General features: G+C 36.1%; 2 protein-coding genes across 2 annotated transcripts; one reads left to right on the plus strand and one right to left on the minus strand.

Moving 5' to 3' along the window:
* Positions 1-4,472: 4,472 nt before the first annotated feature.
* LOC123238723 (olfactory receptor 52J3-like) lies at positions 4,473-5,408 on the minus strand. Its single transcript, XM_044665929.1, has one exon. The coding sequence runs from the start codon at positions 5,406-5,408 to the stop codon at positions 4,473-4,475; it is 936 nt and encodes a 311-aa protein (XP_044521864.1).
* A 16,534-nt stretch (positions 5,409-21,942) lies between these two features.
* Positions 21,943-22,983, plus strand: LOC123241166 (olfactory receptor 51G2-like). The gene is given in 1 exon segment (XM_044668868.1): positions 21,943-22,983. A coding segment is annotated over 1 exon segment (1,038 nt). The 5' UTR covers positions 21,943-21,945.
* Positions 22,984-25,226: the final 2,243 nt, after the last annotated feature.

A 25,226-nucleotide genomic window follows, 5' to 3' on the forward strand; every position in this document is an offset into this window, starting at 1 on the left:
AAACAATACAGGTTCATGGCAAGAACAATCACAGTCATAGACTACCCACTATTCCAAATTAAACCCTTGTACAAACCCCCAGAGTATAGAAACTTTCCCTAGAATCAGCCCAGCAAAAAAACCAGCAGTTAGTGAGTTAATGTTAAAAATTTTAAATCTCTAACTCAGATTCCCATACACAGGTGCCTGCAAGAACAGGCCAGAACAGTCTCCAAATATCACCCCCCTCCATCTTTCCAGATCTGATTTGGTACGGCAACTTAATATAAAAGAACAATGAATGAAATATGAAGAAATTGTCTCTCATGAAAAGGCCTGTAAGTTCTCACCACTGTAACCCAAGAGATATGTCAAATACACCTAACACATTGTCTCCAAAGATAAGATATATGGTGGGAATGGAATTCATGCCAACATTGATGTAATCTTGAGGAAAATGATATAAAAATTAAAATCAGCAGATGGCAGTTCAGATAAGCCACTGCAAACCTACTGGGTCTCTGGCTCTTCTCACTCCATTTTCGCTCAATTGTCCTGCCCCCAAGGGAAACTGGACTGCTGATAACCCCCCTTTACCTCCCAGCATTTATCTACTATACACAGGTATAATTGTGCGTACCCCCTTTTTCCTTTGGAATAAAATACAGAATCTTTTATTTTGAATTTGAAGATTTTCATAATCTGACACTAGTTCTATTTATTTTTCTTCTATTTTGTAAATTAAGTATTATCTTACTTTAACAAAAATCTACATTTCTCCCTTCTCATCCCCAACCCAGTGAGAAAATAAGAGAAAACAAATTTGTTACAATCATGTTTCATAACCAAAATAAATTCCTATTCCTAGACTCCCTTCTCATTCACCCTTTGTTTAAGCCAGTGATGAACAAAATACTCCATTTTCTTCCTCTGTTTATTTTTTTAATAAGTTATGCTTTCATATTTGGAATGTTCTTCTTACTCATCTCTAAACCTTAGATCCTCTAATGCTTTTCCTAAGCTAAGGTCAAATGTCACTCCACCAAGAGAATGTTCCTGATGATCCAAGTTTTTCACTTTCCTCCTCATATCTGTATTGATTTTTGCAAATATTCACTTATTCATATAAGTATTATTTTGGTTCCAATAAAAAGGATTTTTTTATGAGATGGACTGTTTGCTTCATTTTTTCCCTTTGCATCCTTGTCAACCAGTGGAATACCTTGATTTTTGTAGACACTCAATAAATGTTTGTTCACTTGAATTGTTATGTGCACATATACACACACAAACAAATCCTCAAACATACCTAGGAAAGATAATATCTCTAAAAATGGAGATATGCACACTAAGGATGAACAGTGTTCTGCCTAGGCTAAAAGTTAAAAGATGTGACTTAGCTCTCAGCTAGGCTTTATAAATTGGGGAGTCACTTAGCTTGTCTATATTTTAGTTTTGTCTCTTACAAAATGGGAGGGTTCTTCAGAGATCCTTCTTTTTTCTTTTAAATCCTTAGCTGCCATCTTAGAATCAATACTAGCTATTGGTTCCAAGGCAGAAGAGTAGAAAGGGCTAGGCAATGGGGGTAAAGTGACTTAACCAGGGTCACACAGCTGGGAAGTGTCTGAGGCCAGATTTGTACCCAGGACTTCAGCTTTCTGACCTTGGCTCTCAATCCACTGAGCAACCTAACTACCAGCTGTTATTATTATTTCAGAGAACCCTTTGGCAATCTGGGGAAGTTCATTGGTCCCTTCTCAAAATGATATTTTATTCCCTATATTCATAAATAAGTGAAGTGCTCAAATTTGGAGTATTGTGAAAATAAAGAGTTTTTTTTTCTCCTTCTAGTCTCTAAGTTCACAGATCCCCTGTATTTTATCCATGAACACCTCAGGGATCTGTGGAATCTAGATTAAGAATTCTTTCCCACATTTTCTTTAATATTACTTGCAGGTCTGATTTCTACGATTCATATTTATGGTTATGTGTTTTTGTATTTAAATATACATATTACTGTGTGTATGTTCCACAACTAATAACATAGAGCTTGTATGAGCCAAAGGGTGTAGCAGTCAAAGTAGGAATTTAAGGACTCCAAATGTTATGGTCTCAGATCTCTCCCTCGTATGCTCACCATCATCTTCCTGCCTCACTCTTTTATTGTTTTCCAGGATCTCTTATAGCCATGTCTTCTCCATTCTGGGGTGCCAGTTAGAACCTAGAAAGAATCAAGCCATGCCTACATATTAACAGAAAAGGCCTAGCCTTCTTTTCTTTCACATAAACACATCATCTCCCAAATAACCTGCAAACATTTTTGCAAGGAACTTCTACAGAAAAACTTGCCCACCTTTATTGTCAAAGCCAAGAGAAAAGCACTAATAAGAGGAAATAATTTTTATCAAATGTATTCAAAATATGCTGGAACTTGGGAATTGCTGGATTTGGAATGGGAGAACCTAGGTGTGAATTCAGACTTGGCAGCTTAATTAATGGATGTTTGACCTTTGATGAATTCTTGTGTGTATATAAAAGAGTTGGAATAGATTAGATTCCCTCTATATTATCTTCTAATCTTAAATCTATGGTTCAATGATTTCTTTATCATTCAAAGATTTGAGATAGCCCTGAGAAATTCAATGGTCTTTAATAGTTCTGCTATTTAGTGGATAAGGTCTTGATGATTTCCCAAGGCACAAAAAAAGTTCCTTGACTTACTTAGAGTTCTGAGAAGTCAGGTGAAATTTGAACCCAGCTCTTCTTGAGTTCAAGACCAATTCATAGCCATTTCATAGTGTTTTCTCTTATGTCCAATATTGCTCATCTCTCTTAATCAAAGAAATTCTCACAAGGGGTATTATTACTTGAGCTGAGAAACTCACACTTTTATGCATGTTATCTGGACACATCCAGACCTATATCAACCCACTTTCTCCAAAAGCATTTTTCTATCATCATTGTTGTAGCAAACATCTGGTGAGTTTGAATCTCACCTTAGCTATCTCCTCGCTATGAGATTATGGGTAAAGTAATCCTCTCAGAGGTTTGGTAGCCTCATTGTAAAAGGCAGATGGTGGTTTCGCTAGCTACCTCATAGGGTTGTTATGAGGAAATTATTTTTTGATCCTTTAAGTGCTATTTGAATTGAATTATTGTATATAATCAGGGTTACAATATGTAATCTTGCGTTATCCCTTATTTTAGTGAGGAAAGTGCTAAGTCTCTTGGTTCTCTTAACTGGAATCATCATAGACAACATAAAAGCCAGAAAAGCTTTGATGGCTAATTAAATAATTTCTAGAGTGCTAAGAAGAAAAATACTTCCAATAATATAATTTCAGTGTTTCCTTTGTTTTGCCTAGTATATTAGCCCCTAGGTAAAGCAGTGAACAATACTGAATAATATTGAAGTCAGGAAGCCCCAAGATACTTTCTAGCTGTGTGACCTTGGAAAATCATTATCTTCAAGATAAGAAAAAGAAGGCCCATTGGGTGAGCCCCCTTGGGTGAATAGTGCAGAGGAGTGATGGGCAAACTTTTTAAAGATGGAGCCAAAGGAAAGGAAATGCTCATCTGCCAGTCTGTTTCTAAGGCATCTCTTTCCAAATTTCATTATATTGTATCCTACTCATTGTATTCATCAGATTAGGAATAATGTCATGCTGCTGGATAGAACATTTTAGGGGGCTGCATCTGGCCTGCTGGCCTGGCCATAGTTTGTCCATCATTGGTATAGAGGATATCAAAATAGATACCACAAGAGGGGCATATAGCTCACCTCGGCCTCCTATGCAGTATTTTATCCTGCTATAGAGTATCGATAACCAAGATAAAACAGAAATACCTGTCATAAAATATCAAATCCAAGTTTCCTGAAATACCAGAGATAAAGGAGTTTCATTTGTACCTGAGACAGAATTTTTTCTCCAAAGAGTTTCCAAATGACTGAAGTCCTTTATGGATAGAAAATGTATTTATCTAATGAAATAATTGACTATATATATTTTTGATAGCTCTGATTCTTAGGAAATTTTCTATGAAAACAGGCTGGAATCTGCTTCTGTATTACTTCCATACACTCTCCTTTAAGACCAGCTCAGTCTGATATGAGATCCATTAAACAACCTCTACGATATTTCCTCTTCCTGCCACCTAGAGTGTTCCTGTCAAAATATTAAACATGTTAAAAAGGAAAGGATGTAGTCATGATTTCCCAAAACATCCCTTGACTAGATGAATCCCAGCCCTTTGGTCCTGAAAAAATGTCACCATCTGGGTAACTGAGCTTCAAAATATTTCTCCAAAAAAGGCAAGAAAGGTCTTAGGTTTTTACTTATACTTGAATCCTTAGCCACTAGTAAGGTGCTTTCTAGTACCTCAAGATGGTAAAAATAAATAAATAAATAAAGTCACTCTTTCAAGGAACTGGAACACAGTGAAAACTCATTGGATAGTGTCTTTTTCCCTAAGCATTAGGGAGGTGGTAAGGTTTATTTGCCAGTGAAGGTCCTGAGTACCCGCTCTCTGATTTGCTTGGTCCTAACTCCATAGATGACAGGATTGAGCGCTGGTGGGATGACCACATAGAGGTTGGCAATGAGAATATGAACATATCGGGGAATGTGGTGACCAAATCGGTGAGTGAGAAAAGAGAAGAGGGAGGGTGTATAAAAGACACACATGACTCCTACGTGGGAACTGCAAGTACTAAGCGCCTTGAGCCGAGCATCACGAGAAGGGAGGCGGAAGACTGCGCGTAGGATGTAGGAATAAGAGATGCCAATCAGAATCAAATCCAAGACAAGGAAAGAGGCCACGAAGAGTCCATAGATGGCATTGATACGGATGTTGGCACAAGCTAACTTGGCAATGCCCATGTGTTCGCAGTAGGCATGAGCAATGACCCGAGTCTGACAGAAGGGCAGGCGATAGGTTAGATATATGATAGGCAGCATGAGCAGGACAGGACGTAGGACAATGGCCACCCCAATACCTGCCAGTGCATTGGTTGTCAAAATGGTTGTATAGTGAAGTGGGGCACAAATGGCCACATAACGGTCAAAGGCCATGGCTAACAGAACAGCTGACTCCATACCTGTGAAGGTATGAATAAGAAACATCTGGGCTAAACAGGCTCCAAAACTGATCTCATGAGCCGCAAACCAGAAGATGCCTAGCATCCGGGGCACGGAAGAGGTGGACAAGGCCAGGTCGATAGCAGATAAGATGGCCAGGAAATAGAACATGGGATCACGGAGTGTCCTCTCAGCCCAAATCACTAGTAAGATGGTGACGTTGCCCAGCAGAGCCACGATGTAGACAGAGCAGAAAGGCAGGGAGAGCCAGGCATGAATAGCCTCCAACCCTGGAATGCCAAGGAGGATAAAGGTGGCTGGGTGGAATGTAGTTGCATTATGCTGTGACATCCTACCACAGGCTGAAAGATCAGAAGAATCTTCCCCTCCTTGGAAAGAAACAAACAAAAAGGTGTTTGTGTAAATAATTAAGTCAGAGGATTAACACATGGAGCAACTGAGGTCAAGTTAGTCGGTGTGCTCTCTCAGTAAGCCTGTTTGATCTTACTATCAAACTGATCCTCTTTACCTGATACTAGTTTCACCTCACTCCCAGCTTTATCCCTGTCTCTAGTTAAAGAGGGAAAACTATAACCTTAACCGTGAGCTGCTCCCTAATTTTCGACAGAGATGGAGCTACCCTTCAAATGATGGAGTCTTCAACCTGCCTTCAAAATGAATAATCATCCTGACTTGAAAATTATTCTTCAAAAGTTCCAGTCACAGAGGAAATTTTAACCCTCGTCAGCTACATCAGAATATGTAGTTCCTGAGCAAGAGCATAGCTGGCTCAATTTCATCCATACCAAGTACAAAACCATAAAAAGAAGCCCCATTGTGAACACATCCAAAAGAGAGGTGCTTCCTTTACAGGGTTCAAATGGTGGTTTTTGTGGATGTATTCCACACTAGAGAAGCAACTGGTGGCATAGTATTGGGCCTCAAGTCATGAATTCCTGGGTGCAGATACAGTCTCATACATTGAATAACTTTTTGCCTTTAGGCAAGAAACTTAGCCACTTTCTGTCTCAGTTTTTTCTATCGTAAAATGGGGACAATAACACCTCCCTTGAGGATTGTTGTAAAGATCATACAAGATGACATTCTTAAACTATTTAACATAGTATGCAGCACATAGTAGGTGTTTAATCCTGCCTATTTTCTTCCTTCCCATAAAACTTAATAAATTACATAAATTCTTTCAACCTAAGGCTCATAATTTATAAAATAGGGATAATAATAGCACCTCCATCACAAGATTGTTGTAAGAAGACATAAAATGCTTCGTAAACTTCAAAATGTTATATAAATGCTAGCTACACTATGACAAACCCTTATCTTGGAGAAAGTTGCCCTGAGATCAAAATATCCAGCTAGTCTATTTGGCGATATAGAAATATGGAAAAGTCTTTTTGCCTCTCTTTTATAAGAGCAATATTTATAGGGTCTGCTTCAAAAGGATTTCACAAGAGAAAGCTTTGTAGACTTTGAAACTCTTAATAAATAAACTAGAATTATTGAAGTAAGTAACTAGAACATGATTACAAAGGTAATGTGTGTTAGGGAGAGGTCTTGAACTCAGTTTTTCTGATTGCAAGGCATATTTTCTCTATCCTTTATATCAGTTATCTCTCAAAATTCTATGGGAACGTATGTTATTATTGTGTTCTAGGTAAGTGTGAATATAAGTATGATAGGGAGATGGTCTTTGAGAAAGAATTATTGATGGAAGCCAGGATAATTGCTCCATTGAAGCAAAGAGGAGTCACTTATTTTTCTGAGAAACAATGAACAGGTGAAATTCTAATTTGGATGGAATATGATTCTTACTTGAATGTGGGATTTAGAAGATTAGGAGTAGAATTCAGATGTCTCAGGAAGGAGTTGTGATAGAGTGGAAATACCATGGTCTCGATCCAAAGTCCAATAGTCAAGTCCTGGGTCTCTCTACATCTTAATTGTGTGACTGTAGGCAGTTTATCCCTTTGCAACCTTAATTTCTTCATCTATAAAATGAAGATCAGAATGCTTACAAATCCTTCACTCTGACGAAAGTTTATGAGAAAATGTTTCATAATCACAAAGAACTATGGAAATATGAGTAATTGTTATTATTGTTATGGTCATCATCATTGTGAATACATGGAATTATAAGCTGCATGAATATAGGACAGAGAAGACTACAAGTCTGAAATATCAATAAAGGAGTCTTCAGGGTTTTTATCAATTAAACTAGATAAACTGAATGTTTTCTTCTGACCTTGGTCAATCCCCAGAGAATAGGTGCTATACTTTTTTCCTTGCAAGAGAGATATACATTTTGTTTTCTCTTTCTACAGAGATCAAGTGTGTGGTTTTACAAAGAGAAGGATATATCCTAAATTAATAGAGTTTAATTCTAGGCAGAACTTAAGAAATAAATTAGTTCAACTAGGAATCAAGGAAAATAGAGTAAGTGACTCAAACAAGTTCATTTAAGTAATCAGATACAGAGTTTGGATTTGAATCCAGGTCAACTGACTCTAATCCTTATGTCCCTGGTATCAGGAAGATCTATAAAGGTTTCTTGGATAGGAACAATGTCTTGGAGCCCTGAAACTTTCCCCTCCCCCAGAGAAATCTTATATTCTATATCCTTGTCAGGGACTACAGAGTTTTCTCTTCTTCTATAGTTTGGCATTGTGAGTTTAAAGGTTCAGATAAGTTTCCTAATGAAGAAGTTCATTAAAGAAAGTTAAATTTAGATTTAGAAGATTTAGATATTAAGCCCAATCCCCTCCATTTTGTAGATGAGGAAATTAACAACATAGGAACAAACATGATACAGGCACCATTAGAGCTAGAATTCAAACCCAGACCATTTAACTCTTTCCACTAGACCACATTGCTTTTATTTGGATAAAAAAGTGTCTTTCTCCCCTTAAGTATTCTCCGTGTCATCTTTCTTTAAAATCTGTTTTCTGTGCTATAAGCCACCTGAAGAAGACTTTGGGAATAGAGCCTGGAGCTAGGTAAAGGCAGAAATGAGGTACCCTTGACATACCTCTGTCCGATGGAAGAGATAAAAACAGAAAGTATTCATTCATGCACACATACACATACAAACATACACACAAACACATACACATTTAGATATCACCACATATAAAGGCATATTTAAAGAAATTCTCACCTAGACATAAATTGAGAACTACCTAAATGCAAATACAGGCATGTACGCATATCCATTTCTCACAAATATACACAGATATCAGGTAAAGTCCATACACATTTACACACAGATCCTAATTCAAAAGCTCATGGATATGGACTCTTACAAAGACAAAGATCTTATGTTAAAATCAATGGAAATTCACGGCAGCTATGGATGGGGGGGAGAGACTTGGGAGGGTGAAGGGGAAAGTAAGAACATGAATCATGTAAACATAGCAAATTTTTCTAAAAAATAAAAAAAGACAAAGATCTTGATATTGCTACATAGTCACAGACTCTCAAACACTTATGTTCTAAAATGAATAGTTGTTCACCCACATACTCACATATTCACATAGATGCATTTTTTTTAAACTCTTACCTTCTGTCTTAGAAATAATACTAAGTGTTTGTTCCAAGGCAGAAGAGTGGTAAAGGCTAGGCAACTGAGTTTAAGTAACTTGCCCAGGATCACACAGCTAGGAAGTGTCAGACTTGATTTGAACCAAAGATAGCTATAGCTATAGCTATAGATATAGATCCACAAAGCTGTTTGAAAAACATCTATTCAGATGCTTACAAACAGATCCCCAGAAATATAAATGATCTCTTAGATATAGATACAAGTCCAAACATGCACCTACATATTAGCAGATAGTTGGTATATGGAATTAAGCGCAAGAAAACCTGATTTCAATTCTCTCTCTAATATGTATTAGGCATAGAACATTGACCAAGTCACTTAAGTTATTTCTACTTCAGTTGACTTAGTCTACAAATGGAGACTGTGCCAATTTCACAGGGTTGTTGTGAGGATCAAATGAGATAATAAATTGAAAATATTTTGCAAACTTTAAAGCACTATTTAATGTAATATTCTTCAGTCAGTAAACAAACATTCTTTAAAAAAAATAACTCACTATTATAGACCATTAGACACTCAGCTACTTGGGTAAGAGACTTGATCTTAGAGCCATGGAAGACCTGAGTTCAAGTTCCACATCAGACACTACAACTAGCAGTGTGAATCTGAGTAAGTCATTTAATCTTTCTTTGTCTCAGTTTCCTCCTCTGTACAATTGGGACGAGACTAGTATCCACCTTCAAGGGCTGTTGTGAACATAAAAAGAGATCATATTTGCAAATCAATTTGCAAACTTAAAATACTATGAAAATACTAGGTATTATTAAGACACACTGATGGATGTTTTATATCCTTCACAAATTTTCTTAGATGGCATTAAAATCAGACTTTTGAGGAGGACAAAGGCAATGCCATCCAGAGAGATGGACAGGCGGGGCAGAAAGAAACACACAGAGAGAAACAAATACTCAAACTCTATTATTTCAGAAAAAAATTATAGGATTGGAAGAAGTACTATCTTTTCCATGCACTATGGAGTAAAAACCCAGTCAATCACATGTACCATTTTCCTTGACACTGGAAGTTAAAATCTGGAGACCCCTTAGAATTCTACCTTGGTTAGAATTCTGCCTCCTTGATGCCTCTTATAGGTTCCGAGGGCAGCCTGGTGAATTTGGGAGCCCCTTTGCTTGAAATAGCTCTGCTACTAATATCAATCCTTTCTTCATCAATTTTCTCCCTTTCCCTCCCATCTTTCTTTCATGGGAATAGGGATTGTTGGCTAATCTTGAGCTTTGCATTTAACATTTAATAAATGTTTAAGGTCATCAGAGATTTTTATCAGAATTTTTTTCTATTTCACAGAAAGTCGTACAATGATTTTGTCCCAAGATAAGAGAGGAGATCATCTGATTCCAACCAAAACACCTGCCATTGAATTTTTCAGGGTATCTCAAACCATGAACAATAAAGAAATTGAATCATAGGTTTAGAACTAGAAGGAACCTTAGAGAAAATCTAGTCCACTCACCAGAGAATTAGGAGTCTGCTGCCCAGGCAAGGAGGAGAGGTTTTTATATCAGGGCCTCAGACTCCCCAGAGATCTATCAAAAATATACTTCTTTGTAAGTTCCCTGAACTCACCTGGGACTACACACAACTTTTACCCAAAGGATGAGGAGAGCTAAGGAATATTTAGGTATATATGTGCACAAATAAGTTAGTCTTAGAGTCAGAAAGAGAAATATTGTATCACACACTTGTATATATAAATATACATATATATGTATATATACATATATATGTATATATATGAGTATACCACAAAGGTTGCCTAGCAAATAAAGTTCTTTAGATGGAGAAGGGAATGTCTAAGTTCAATTCTTGCATCAGACATTTAATAGCTTTTGGTGCTTGGCAAATCACTTAACCTTTTAATTTCATTTTTCTCTTCTGGAAATAGGACCAATACTGGAAACTCCCATAAAGCATTATTATAAAGATAAGATTAAGTCTTTTTAAGTGCTTTGTAAACCTCAAAGTGATAGCCAGGTGGCGCAGTAGATAAAGCACTATATCTGGAGTCAGGAAGATCTACCTTGTCTCACTTCCTACTTGTGTGACACTAAATTCAGATCTTTAAACTTTTGTCTGCCTCTTTTTCACCCATTGTAAAACAGGGATGATAATAATAGTATTTTTCTTCATCTCTGAAGACTGATTGAGATGAGCTAATATTAGTAAAGATGTAGCAGTGTCAGAAACATAGAATTCCTTCCCTTCTAACCACTCCATAAATGCTGCTGCTACTGCTGCTGCTCCTCCTACTCCTACTACCTACTCTTACTACTTCAACTAATATTACTATTAGTACTACTGTTGCAGCTACTGATACAGCTACTGTTACTGTTACTTCTATTGCAATGACTATACCTAATGAACATAGGCATAATTACACACCCCTTTTTTCCTCCAGGATAAAATACAGCAACTTTTATTTGGAATTTAAAACTTCATGATCAGTTATTAGTCTATCTTTTTAAAAAAATTATTCATTTTGTAAATTCAATTTTATTTACTTTTATAAAATAATATACTTTCATAAATATAAAATACTTTTATTAAAAAAATCTACTTTTCACCCCTTCTCACTGTCTGTCTGCCCCAAGGAGAAAAAAGAGAGAGAGCAAAACTTTTGTTATAACAATGTCTCATAAAGCAAAATATATTCCTACATTCTTTCTCCTCATTTATTCTCTTTTCCAGTCAAAGTAATGGACAAGATATTGTATTTTTCTCCTCTTATGTTTTTGCTTGGACAGATACTAATCTCTTTTCTAGGCATATCTCAAATGTCAACCCAACAAGAAGGCTTTCCTGAATGTACCCAGTTGTTTGAGCCCCTCCTCATTATATCGTTAATGATATTTGCAAATATTTACTTTTTTATTATAATTGTTACCTTACCTCTCAAATGCATTTATAACTTTTGGTTGTCAATCAAATGACCTTTCATTTCACTATTTGCAGATAGCCAAAACTTTCTTCTTTGATATTGATTGCAGCTTCTAATTAAGAAATATTCACAACTGTTTTAATCATTCAAATTTTGGCCACCATCCTACTCCATCTCCAATTGCCACTGGTTAGCATTTAAATTAAAAATTCCTTTAAGTGATTCAGATATTTAAAGGTCACCAATTTCCCCATCTTCAAGTTTATTTACATATTAAAAGTTCTTTTCAGTCTTGGGCCTTCTAGGAATTTCCCTGAGTTTCATTCTAATTAAGATTCTTTTTTTTCTCCCTTCTAAGTCTCATCAATATGACACAATTAGACACAATAGAAAGTCCTAGAAAGTTTTCTAGAACAAATCTTTATTTTTTCTTTGTTCACCAAATTGTTGAAAATAGTCCCTAATAGAGACTCACAATAGACCCAGATTGAGCTAAGCAAGTGAATAGGCAATAATAGTAAGGGGAAAATAAAATTCAAGGCCAGGTCTACCTAAATGAGATAAATATAAAGTAGAATGATGGAATAAGGGGTCAATGAAATTAGAACAGTTGAATTAGTGTTTATCTCACTTTTCTTTCTTTGTCTTCCTTTGAAAATCTCTTTTACTTCATTGATTTTAACCTCTTTGTCTCTCCAACATATCTTCACTCCTTATCCCTTCTTTTTGATATCTGATGGATTCCTGCTACTTAATAAATTGTATGTCTTTGGAAAGTCACTTTATTCTTCTCAGCCTCTATTTCCTAACTTGCAAAATGAGAAGATTAGACTAAATGGCCACCATAAACATTTCCAAATATTAATCTGTTACACTGTGATCTCTAATTGTAATACATCCTCAGTTAGATTTTAATATTAGTAATAATCGCATTTATATAATGATTTAGTGTTTGGAAAGTGATTAACAAATACTATCTCATTTGAGACTATCTGAGAAGTAAGTGCTGTTATTATCATCCCAATTTTACAGATAAGGAAATTAGGATAAACAGAGGTTGAATGACTTGTCCAGAGGCATATAACTAGTTAATATCAGAGACCAGCATTTTCCGCAAACAACTCTCAATGACTTAAGTCTCAAACGCAGATTACTATCTTTTAATTGGGTACTTATTCTTTCTTCTGAGTTTATTATTTCTGCCTATGGCAGTATTATTCACCTGGTCTCAGATGTACATGACTGTAGTTTTCTTTGACTTACTCAGCTCTCTTCATTTTCATGGTCAATCCATTACCAGTCATTCAAATCTAACTCCTCAAGATGTCTCATATATTCCTCAGGCCTCACTCATACAGCATATTGCTTTACAACTCAGTAATGAGGGGTCAAGGAGAAGGGAATAAGCACTTATGAAACATCTAAAAGTATGTGTTTGGCATTGTATGAAGAGTTGTACAGACATTACCTTGGTTGATCTCAAGAACAACCCTGTTAGATATGTACAATTATGGTTAGTATTTTGCATTTGAGGAAATAGATTCAGAGAGGTTAAGTGACTTGGCCAGGGACATACAGTTAGTGTCTAAATTCAGATTTGATTTCAAGTGTTCCCGACTCCAGGCTCTTTCAACTGTTGTCATCTTGTTGCTAAATGCAGTTAGTCATGTGCTTATCCACATCTAGGATCAATGGAGATATTTGTAAAGTGCTTAGCACAGAGTCTGCCACAAAATGTAAAGTGATTTTGTAATGTAATGTAATTTTGTAATGTAAATATAAGAAATGCTTATTTCCTCCTTCCCTAACATAATATGCCTTTTAGTTTTCTGATTAATGATATACTTTCCTTGGTGTCTAGCATAGCATTATTCCCTATCAGAACTCAAAAAATATTTAGTGCCATAACTGATGTAACAAATGTGCAGTCTGATTCCTATGAAAGCAAAATCATTTGAAGACCAGAATTCCTTAAGTCACACTATGAACTTGAGTGCATGTTGCCTACAATTAATGTTTTCTCTTGGGGCTTAGATATCTTCCCTGAAACAAGATTTTTAGGAAAAGTTTGAGAATCCAGGAATGAAGAATAAGAACAAAGGGTTGAGTTAGATCATGTCTAATATTATTATTTATATAATATTTTAAAGATGGTAAAGTTTTTTTAATACATGATCCTGTTTGAGGCTCTATAAGAAGCCTTTGCAGCAATATTGCATTATTTTATCCAATTTGGAGATTAGGAAGTGTAGAACCCAGAAAAAGTCAGAATTAAAAATCTAGACTTTTGCATAACATTATAGTGAAACAGGCTTGTCTGTAGGAATTTCTAACTTACAGGCCTTTGGTCTCCAGACCTCCCCACCTTATCTGAAGGAATTCCTTCCCGACCTTCCCCCCTTATTTGAAGGACCACCCACCTTCCAGACCTCACCCCTGCTGGACCACCTACCTTGGAGACATCCCTCTATCCTGTCCCCTGCTGCCTACCACTCTATAAATACCCAGCTCAGACACAGCTCGTGGTCATACATCAGACTTATGATGTGAGACCCTTGGTTTAAACTAAGACAATAAAGTCCCTTTGCATCTTGCATTGGTGGTTCAGACTCAATTACTGGGATCATTCTCTGGGCACTTCAAAAGCAAGCTTAAAAAAAGGTTTTGACTGGCATGGTTTCTCAGCTAGAAGGATTTATTGAAATATCTTGACCATTACAACTTCTAATAATACTAGCTAATATTTATGTACTGTGATTCAAGGTTTTCAAAGCAATTTACAAATATCCCTTTTTTCCTCACAATGACCTTGAGAGTTAAGGACATTTTTTATCCCATTTTACAGATGAGCAAATTGAGGAAAATAAGAGTTAGGGTGATTTATCCAGTATTTATCATCCAGTCTAATTCTCTCATTTTAAAAATAAGAAACCAAGGGTCAGAAAGGTTAAATGAGTTGTCTAAGGTATCACATAATAGAGGCAGGATTTTTACTCATGTCCTCTGACTCCAGTAGTGGTAAAGTGTATAGAGCATTGAGTTTCGGTCAGGAAGAACTAACTTTGAAGTGAGACAAGTGCTAGTAGTATGACCTTGGACAAGTCACATGTCTTCTCTCTGCCTCAGTTTCCCCAACTATAATATGAGGGCAATAATAGCACCTTCCTCTCAGGGTTGTTGGGAGGAGGTAATGAGAGATAACACTTGAAAAGTGCTTAGAATTTTCACAGGGTTACATAAAGATGCTTAAAAAAATGTTCCTTTCCTCTTTCTTCTTACTCTGTCATATCTGTCTTTGTCTCTGTCTCTCTTATTTTATTCCCTTATGAGAAAGAATGGATCTGAGAAAATTGTCTTTCATATGTAGAATCTTCTTAATTACAGTCCAACATTTGAACATAGGAGATTGCTCAAACCCCAGAATAATGGACTTGGAAATGGGCTCAGATTTTGCTGCTGACTCTTACTAATATTGGTACTATGACAAATTGTTTTTCCATTTCTAGATATTCGATGCTATGAGAGTCTGACTTCTCCAGTGTCTCAGAACCTTTTAAATTCTGTATAGTACTCTAGCACTTCTTAGGTCCTTCCATAAGATATATTTTGTACCCAAACTTACACATATACTTGTTGATTCTTTTTCTTCTCTACATGTAAAAGACAAGAGACAAGGACACACACATGCTAGAGTCCTGATGGTAATTGCCTTCACAAAGAATTAAAGTCAGATTCCTCAACACATCAAAGGACAATCCCTTGAAAAGTGTTGACTTCATGTAACTTTTTTCCCCCCACAAAGGTGGACAGTCCTCTCCTCAAGATGACCTTGAGAGTTAGGGACATTTTTTATCCCATTTTACAGATGAGCAAATTTTTATTTAAAATTTAAAATTTAATTTTTAATTTAAACCTTATGACCTTGTTTGCCTAGCTCTTTGAGCAATAACACTCGGTCTCTTTAGCAAATAGAAAGCTAATGGAGACCTTAGTAGGACGTCATCTACATAATGCACTATCTTGCTGTTTTGGAAAGTAATGAATAAAGGGGCAGTGGCTAGTAATAATAATACAAGGAGGAGGAGCTAGCAATAGAGAGGATGGCATGGGCCAGTATCTGGGGCGATCTTGAAAGAGAATATGAAAGAATCAAAGATTCAGCTGCAGGCTAGCAGAAAGATAGGTGAAACTTTGGCAAGCTCAACTTCTGTATGTCCAGTGTTCTCTTCTGGGAAATACTCCTGGTAGCCTTTTCTAAGATGAACCCTTACACTACCCACACTTTCCTAAAGCCCTAGGACATTTTCAAGTTACTAGAGAAAGTATTCAGTCTTTGGCTCCCCCTCCTCCAAATCTTTAAGTGCCTCTCAATCAACAAAATCAATCTTGTGCTCAAATTTCAGGAAAACTTAAAGCCACTCTCTAGAGAGCCTGAGATTCCTTCCTCTCTTAAGGTTGGCCTTGGAGAAGTTTAGGTCCAGAAGTCAGGTTCTGGCCCTTAGGGAGAGCAGAGTTCCTTAAGGGATAGATGATTCCCCTCCCAATAGAGCTGATCAGAGATGCTCAAGGCACAAATAGTGTTGTTCCCCAACTCTAGGGCAACTGATGGATAGGAAGCCATATAGTATTGAGAAGCTGTTGCAACATTTGGTTACCTCAGTCCTTGCTACATGTAATGTCTTATTTTCACAGGATTTATTTTTTCCTTTCATTTGACCCTTTCCCCTGATTTTACTCCAGCAATAGTCACTGGCTATGGGGCTGGACATTCCTAGAGAGATAGAGCCAATCCTTTAATGCTGAGAAGAGGAAAAAAAGCCAAGACAGACTGAAGAACACATGGACAATGTGGATCAACATTTACTCTTTGCCATGGTAACTACTCCATGTATATGCTTGCAGAGTGAAAAGCTAGTGAGTATTTGAAGGGGAGGCCCAAAAGAAAAATTAATTGATTGAATCTAAGAGGAACTAATGCCTAAAAAGGAAGAACATTTTACCAAGAACTGATTATTATGTACTAGATCCTTAGCCAGTGTTCTGTTTTGGAGAACGTTTCATTCTCCTAGGCAGGTAGCAAGGATGGGAATTGGTTGAAAGACACATAATGAGATGGGAGAAGGTGAGGACTAGATGTGTGAATGAAATGTACTTATTGAACACAGTCTTGTCTGTCAAGTGAGAATTCTATGGTGAATTGATCTGTGAGCTAAATTCTCCTTTCGGAAGAAAAAGCATTGGGAGGGAGTGGGCTTCTTATTTTCCAAAAGTTCTTTTCTAGGAGTCAGGGAGGAAACTTAGGTGTTCTCTATCCCAACTAACACCAAGGCCCCCAAAAGCCATCCAGTCATGGATATCTCCCAGTCATGTGTATTTTTTAAATTGTAAGTTTAGGTCAGATACATAACTCAGATTAGTTTTGGTCCTTTTGAAGCTAATCTAGAGTGATTCTGTTTTTATGCCAGGTTGTAGAGAGGAGGGAGACATGATTCTTCTGTCCATTCTTGGCCACAATAATTAAAGTTAGAGTCAACCAGCTTTGAGCATGTGTAGGCTTACTAGTCAATGGATCAGCTAACACTACTGAGGACATAAGTAAAAAATTAGATGTACCTCTAATATCCTATCTAAATTTCAGTAAGGGATGTAAGACTAGTAGATATAAAATATGAGTTATACTGTAACATGAATTAATGAAAAGAACAGCATGTATTATTAACCACATTAAGTATTATTAAGAGTAGGCTTCAGGCATTGGTCTAAAAAGAAAGTAGACCTCAAGGAGTTTACCCTCCAACTGGAGAAGATAATGCATATAGGAGAGTTCAGAGCAAGGTAAATAGAAAAACCCAGAGGAAAGAACTAAGGGAACAAAACAATGCCCCCATAGAAATGGCCACAGGAAATAGAAATTGGGCGGATAGGTCAGTAGTAAAGAGGGGATACTGGAATCTCTCTGCCAAGGTTAGGAATGTAGGTTTAGTGTCTAGGGAAGGAAGTCTAGGGATGGGTTCTCCAATGGGAAAAAAAAGAGAAGTTGAATATCTTTAGACTTAAGTTCTTGCCATGGCTCCAAGGCCTGTAACTTCCAGGAAAGAAATGAGAAGAGTCTAGTCCAGCACTGACAAATCTTTTAGAGATCAGGTGCCTAAACTGCCCCTTCGAGCTGCCTGTAAGTCCCTAGCATTACCCCAGAGAGTTGAGGGAGAAAGTGCTCACATTGGGCTTCTGGACAGAGGGACAGGGCATGCCAAATATCTCCTCAAGTGTGGTGGAGAAGGGTAACAGAGCAGCATTCTCTGGCATGCCAGGGCACACACGCTGTGCCATGTCTTCACCAACACCAGAGTCTCCCTTGTTCAATAGCACTTTGGGGTTCAAAAGTTTGTTTCCTTAGTTAGAACTTCCATTTTGTTTTAGAATGCTCCGGCCCAATTCAGTCAGTCTTCTCAGCTTCCCTTTGCCATTTTAAGGTAGTTGAGAGAAATGGTATGAATATAGATTTTTGTACTAGAATTAAGTTCATTATATTTCTTCATTGTATGTGGTACGTTCCCTTATAAGTGGAATAATAAGAGTGACACTATAATATGAATGAATAAATAAAGAATTAAAAACCACTGGCAAATGTCTAAACACTATACTAAGTTCTAGGGAATTATGGGGTCAGAGAGTGCAGATAAGAGGTCAGAAAATTAAGAAATTAATATATTTTTTGCATAATAATACATGTATAACCCAGATCAAATTGCTTCCCATATTTGGAAGGGATAAGGAAAGAGAGGGAGAAAGACAATTTGGATCTTATAAATTCAGAAAATGTATGTGGAACATTATTACATGTAATTGGGAAAATAAAAAGTCTTAAAAGAAACAGTAAGACAGACAGGAATATTGTGAAAGAGTTTTGTGGAACAGATAAGTCTTTAAAGGATAAACTAGTTTCAAATGGATCATTTGGATTAGGAGAAACCTTAAGAGGGGGAAGTTATTCTGAGTTGGCCTGAGTAACATCAGGTTATTGAGAAGGAGCTTTTGTGTAGCACATATGGTGACTTTGGAGAGTGGAGGGAGAAAAGAAGATATGAAGATTAAGGAGGACCAGGAAAGGCTTCTTGGAGGCAATACTTTAGCTGAGACTTAAAAGAAGGGAGAGAAGTCCTTCTGATTAGTTTGTGAAGGAATAATCACAGATTCTGGATGTGGGGAAGTTGTGATGAAGGAAAAGACATGTTTTTATTATATAGACAGCTCCACTATTATAGAATGACCTTGAGTCAGCAGTTAGATGAATGTTCTAGGGCCTGAGAGGCAGTCTGCAATTTTTAATTCCTGAAGATTCTAAGAGAAGGACACTACATGGGCAGATTTTGGGATTCTGTTTATGCATTTCCTGAAAGTTCTAAACTGATACATCTGCTCTGAAAATGTTTACCCTTCCCACTTTGACCATGCAGGTCTGAGGTTGCTTGTTCTGTAGCACACCTAAGCCAAAGAATGAATTAAGAAAGGCTCATTATCATTTCATGTTGGTATAAATTTACTTTTACTGTGTTCATTTATTGTTTCTTAAATGCATTCTAGAATTTTTCCAGGATTTGAAATCCATTTCACTGGCTATAGCTTACAGATTCCATTACCTTTCTGTTTTGAAAATATGGGCATTCTCCTTTTTCTAGGACTGTAGGACCTTTAATTTTTGTCACAATCTAAAAAAAATCACTGACAATCATTTAGCAAATCACATCTTTTAAGATGTTTTGTTTCTTAACTTCTACTGAAAGATGTGGTTTCTCTTATTCAGGTGACTTGAACTCATTACAAAGGAGGAGGAGAGGGTTTTCTCTCCTATGATTTTTGTCTTACCTAATATGGTTATGAACATCCTATCAGTCATGTGTATTCTGTCATTTTCAGTCCAAGGAACAAGATGTCCAATATTAGAGTAAATTGACCTATTGATTATTGACTTCTCAATCATTGAAAGTCTGCAAGCTGGTATTCTACTTATTAATGATATTCTATGCATAATTTCTGCTTAGATGTGTATTGGATTAGATACATTTGGTAGTCCTTTCAAGTTATGAATTGGTGTGATCCTCTGAAAAATGAATAGCATTTTATACTCGGGTTATTCTATTCTATACTCAGAACTGAAATAAATCAGACTTTCTGGAGATAGACGTGACCATATCCCTAATGCAATACCATACAGAAACAAAGAAGTAAGTATGAAAATACATATGGGGATGTCTAACCAGCATTCTAAATTTATTTGTGGTTTTAGTCACGAATGTGCTAAAGTCAGCTTGAGAATTAATTACTAAAAGTTCAATGTAAGCATTATGAGTTTGAAATTTGTCAAATACAACAAATCAGTGTTTGATTCCTTGCTTGTAAATTATTTACTTAAAGTGAATTTTAAAAAGCTAATAATGTAGATTCAACTTAAATTTTTTATATATACCTTTATTATTTTTATTATTATCCAGAGAACCAGTTGTAAAATATTTATCAACATATGCCTAATTTTGGTATGGAAATGGAAGGTTAGCATACAGAAAACATTCTTAAAATTTCATTGGCATTGATGATGGTTTGTTGGGGTGGGTGGGTGGGTGAAAAAAGTTGCATTTGTATTTATCTAATCAGACTGGCAACTTCACCAATATAGTGAATTCCCAGTAAGAAAACTTTCTCTATCAAGACATGCCTACATATGATCTGCTACAGTTTTAGAGAGTTCTTGGGGGTCAATTAGCTATTAAATAATTTGACCAGGTTCACAAAACCAATATACATTGGAGGTAAAGTTTGAATACAGATGGTTTCTAAAGACCAGCTTTGTTTTGTTGGTGGAAACAGAAAATACTATAGCATCATTGTAGTTTATTTCAAAATTGAGAAAAATTAGTACTAGATCATACACTCTATGGAAATTTTGTACCTACCGAAGCATTTGGGTTTCCCGCCATACAAGTCTCTTGGCATCAGTGTGGCCTTCCAACAGGATATAATCTGTTAAAGTAGAAATCTCCAGGAATATTCATTTAACCACTAGATTTAGATTTGGGAAGTATCTTGGATGCCTAATAATTAACTTCCTTCTTTTTTTTAATGATAAAGAAAGTGAAGTCCAGTGAGATAAAATGATTTACTCAAGTATAAACAAGTCAGGCCTCAGGGCCTTTAATACCAAATTAGTACTCAGTCCCTACAAAATGCCAACTTATTCTTTATCCTCCCATGGCTTCAGGCTATGGAAATGAGTAGGAATCACAACAGAAATGGATTGAAATTATTATGGAAATTTCTTTGTTTTGATTTTGCATCACAAGTTTTATTGACTATTGCATTCACAAATGTCTTCTAAGGCATTTTCTTAAGGCAATGGCAATCAAAGGAGGATGAAGAGGCAGTTGGGTAGCTCAGTGGATTGAGAGCCTGGCTGAGAAAAGGGAGGTCCTAGGTTCTTATTTGGCCTCCCACACTTCCTAGCTGTTTGACCCTGGGCAAGTCACTTAAGCCCCATTGCCTATTCCTTACCACTCTTCTGCTCTGTAACCAGTACACAATATTGATTCTAAGGCAGAAGATAAGGGTTTTTATTTTTTTCAAAAGTGGATAAAATGACAATTTTTTCCTAAGCATTCATTCATTGATGTATTATCTTCCAAACTAGTTCTAATAGGTAGTAACTATATCTTCTACGTCGCATAATGTCTAGCAATGTGCTACATTATATAAGAAGGTCTATCTATCCATCTATTTATCTATCTAGATACATAGAAACTAGATATAGAGATATGTTATATAGATACTGATCAGATACAGATACAGATAGCTAGAGATAGATAATAATAGATAGGCAATTAGGTGGCACAATGAATAGAGTACCAAGCCTAGAGTCAGGAAGACCCTTCTTGAGTTCAAATCTGACATTAGATACTTATTAATGTGTGACCCTGTGTGAGTCAATGTTTACCTATTTCCTCATCTATAAAATGAGCTAGAGAAGGAAATGGAAAACCAGTCCAGTATCTGTGCCAAGAAAACCCCAAATAGGGTCACAAAGAGTTGAACGTGACTGAAACAAGTGAATAAAAACAAAATATAGATAGATACTGTATACACTTATACTATATATGGATCTAAAGTTAGTGATAGATAGATAAACAGACAGAAAAACAGACAGATAGATAGATAAGATAGAAAACGTGATATAAAGATTTATAAATATTTGGTATTATCAATCATGATAACTATGATGATTATAAATTATGATAATGATCATCTATTGTCATCACTGGGGATAGAGACCTAATACCATTTTTTCTTCTTTTATTCCAGAGAAGGAATCCATCCCAGTGAGCATCATGTCTGTCTTCAATTCTTCTGTCCTTTATCCTAGGTTTCTTTTAACAGGTTTCCCAGGATTAGAGGCCATGTATGGTTTGATCTCTGTCCCCATCTGCCTGGTCTACATTATTTCCATTGCAGGAAATATAACTATCCTCTTCATCATTCGAACAGAGCCCTCGCTCCACCAGCCCATGTACTATTTTCTCTCAATGTTGGCTATGACAGACTTGGGACTATCTACTACTACACTGCCTACTATGCTCAGTGTCTTCTGGTTCCACTCCCGTGAGATCCCTTTCAATGCTTGCTTGATTCAGATGTACTTCATCCATGTGTTTTCAATCATTGAGTCTGCCGTGTTGCTGGCCATGGCATTTGATCGTTTTGTGGCCATCCGTGAACCCCTGCGTTATTCAACCATCCTTACCAATGGGGTAATTATTGGGATTGGGCTAGCCATTGCTGGAAGGGCTCTGACTTTGGTTTTCCCAGCTTCCTTTCTCTTGAAAAGGCTACAATATCAACCCATAAATGCCCTCTCTTACTCTTTTTGTCTGCACCAGGATCTCATTAAAATGACAGTATCCAGTCGTAGAATTAGCAGCATCTATGGCCTCATGGTGGTCATCTTTTCCATGGGACTAGATTCGGTATTGCTTCTCCTGTCCTATATGCTCATCCTGGCCACAGTGCTAAGCATCGCTTCTAAGTCAGAGCGTGTCAAAGCCCTCAACACCTGCATCTCTCATATATGTGCTGTGCTTACCTTCTACACACCCATGATTGGTTTATCCATGATCCGCCGCTATGGACAGAATGCCTCCCCAATAGTTCATGTGCTGATGGCCAATGTCTACCTTCTTGTTCCTCCACTTATGAACCCTATTGTATATAGTGTTAAGACTAAGCAGATTCGCCTGCGTATCCTCAAGAAGTTCAAAAAGCAGAAAGGATAGGGAGACTCACAGATTCCTTCCTTAATAATACTGATTATGTCTTACCTTTATATGGCAATTACTCTTGTTTTTTCAATAATTTTGGAAAAAATATAATATTGATAGTGAAATACTTAAATTGACTGCATTTTGACTATTGATGTATAAAATTGAAACTGGATTAAAAGGAAGGATGATTAGATCATTCTAGATCAATTTTCATTTAAACTAAGACCATATTCTGATAATAATATTGGATTTCATAAGAAACAACTTGCAACTTTTCTCACTTATTTGGCCTTTTCAATTCTTATTTGTCCCTTTTTGTTTTCTAGTTAACAAGTCAAATCAACAAGTATGTGCTTAGTGCCTATCTTTATGCTAAACACTGGAAATACTAATACTTTTTTTAAATTCATGTATAATGGGAAAGACAATATGAAAAGAATGATGTACAAACAAGAAGGGTGTGTGTGTTGTAGATAAACAATAGAGGAAAGACACTAGTATTAAAGGATTTAGAAAAAGCTTTTTTTTGAAGGTGAGTTTTTAGTTGGAACTTGGAGAAAGTCATAAAATCTAAGACATAAAAATCCAAGACATGAAGTGGAGGGAATTTTAAGAATGAGAGACAAAACATAAAAATGCATATAGTTGGGAAATGGATTTTCTTGAATAAGGAAGAGCAAGAAGGGCAATGTCATTGGATCACAGACAATGGGTAGAAGAATAAGTTGTTAAAAGACTAAAAAGGAAGGAAGGGGTCAAGTTATACTATGAACTCCTAACAGAGGAACTTATATTTGATCATAACAGTTATAGAGAGTACAAAAACTAATATTTAAGTCTAAGTCAGGATAATGCCTCTCTGAGAAAATGAGGGAAAGGCAAATGTTGGGCAATCTAAGAAAGAAGGCAGAGGAAGGCATGAATGTCAAGATTTCAGATCAGAGTAAATAGAGTTAATGCAAATCTTTCTCTAACATATGCATAGCTAGCAGTACTTTTTGTGGCATCCTGTAACTGGTAACAATGTAGAAGCCTCATTAATTTAGTAATAGCTAAACCAATAGAGTGTAAATATAATGGAACATTTACTGCACCATAACTAAAAATGGATGTGAAGAATTCAGAGAAGCATGGGAAGAATAACAAAAACTCATTAAAGATGATGCAATCAGAAACAAATGAATGATGTATATGACTACGAAGAAAATGGAAATAACTAAAAAACCAAAACCTCATGCTGTATAATTATGAGAATCAAGATTGATCCAGAATAAATGTTATGGGAAATATCTCTCTCTCTCTCCTGTATATGCAGAATAGGGCAATGTGAGTGGGTGGTACTTCACACACTGCTAGACAAAATTGATGTACTGACTCCTTTAGCTGAACTATTTTTTTTAAAGAAAAATCTTTGTTAAAAGAGATGATTTGATATGAAGAAGGATATTTCTGGATATAAGGGTGATGCAAAAGCAAAATATATACACTAGAATATTATATTAAAAGAAGATAATTAAACTGTGAGAACATTTATAAATATATATCAAATACAAGAAGTTTTAAAGAAATAAATTGCCAGTATTATTCTACTTAAAAAGTTTATAATTATCTAATGAGATCATCATATATACTCGGGTTGCTCATATTACAAATGAGGTTTTTAAAACACATGTTCAAAAGTTGGATGTTAAAACAAATATCAATGGAGGATTAATATGCTTTCTTATTTTAAAAATGTTTAGTTAAATAAAACACTAACATCAAGAATTTAAAAAACTGCAATGCTAAAAGAGGAATTAAACTTTATTTCTTTTACTTGGTTAGCTCCAGAAGGCAGAAATAGCTGTTAAAGAGTGGATGTTGCAGGAAAAAATTGGTTCAATAAAAAGAAATAAAAAGTCCCTAATAATTATATATTTCAAAAGTGGGATGGACTGTCTCAGTGGGCAATACATTGATTCCTTTTCACTAGATTTCCATGGAAAAAGATTGATCTGGCAAAATTTGTGGGATACATTATAGACTGAAGTGGGGACTAGCAAAATAGAGCCCAATAAAACGAGTTAGAAGCTTGCTGATATAATTCAAATTGAAGTACTGAGAATATGGATAGAAAGGTAGTCAAAGACAAAAAGAATTAGGATTAATCTAAAGGAGAGTATGAAATAAAAATCAACAAGACTTTCTCTTCCCTATTACTACTGAAAATGGAATATGAATGATAATGAGCCTTTTCCTCAAATGGAATTTAACTCAGACATCAGGAAAAAAATTTGGTTATGTGTGATAAACCATATTTCTTGCTAGGAAATGACTTTTAAGAGGATGACTCTATTGTAACTTTATACCTA

This window comes from Gracilinanus agilis, chromosome 3, assembly GCF_016433145.1.
Source record: "Gracilinanus agilis isolate LMUSP501 chromosome 3, AgileGrace, whole genome shotgun sequence".
Classification (NCBI taxonomy): Eukaryota; Metazoa; Chordata; class Mammalia; order Didelphimorphia; family Didelphidae; genus Gracilinanus; species Gracilinanus agilis.

Coding starts and splice junctions, on each gene's coding strand:
- LOC123238723 (XM_044665929.1), bottom strand. CDS start 5,408: ATGTCACAGCATAATGCAACTACATTCCACCCAGCCACCTTTATCCTC.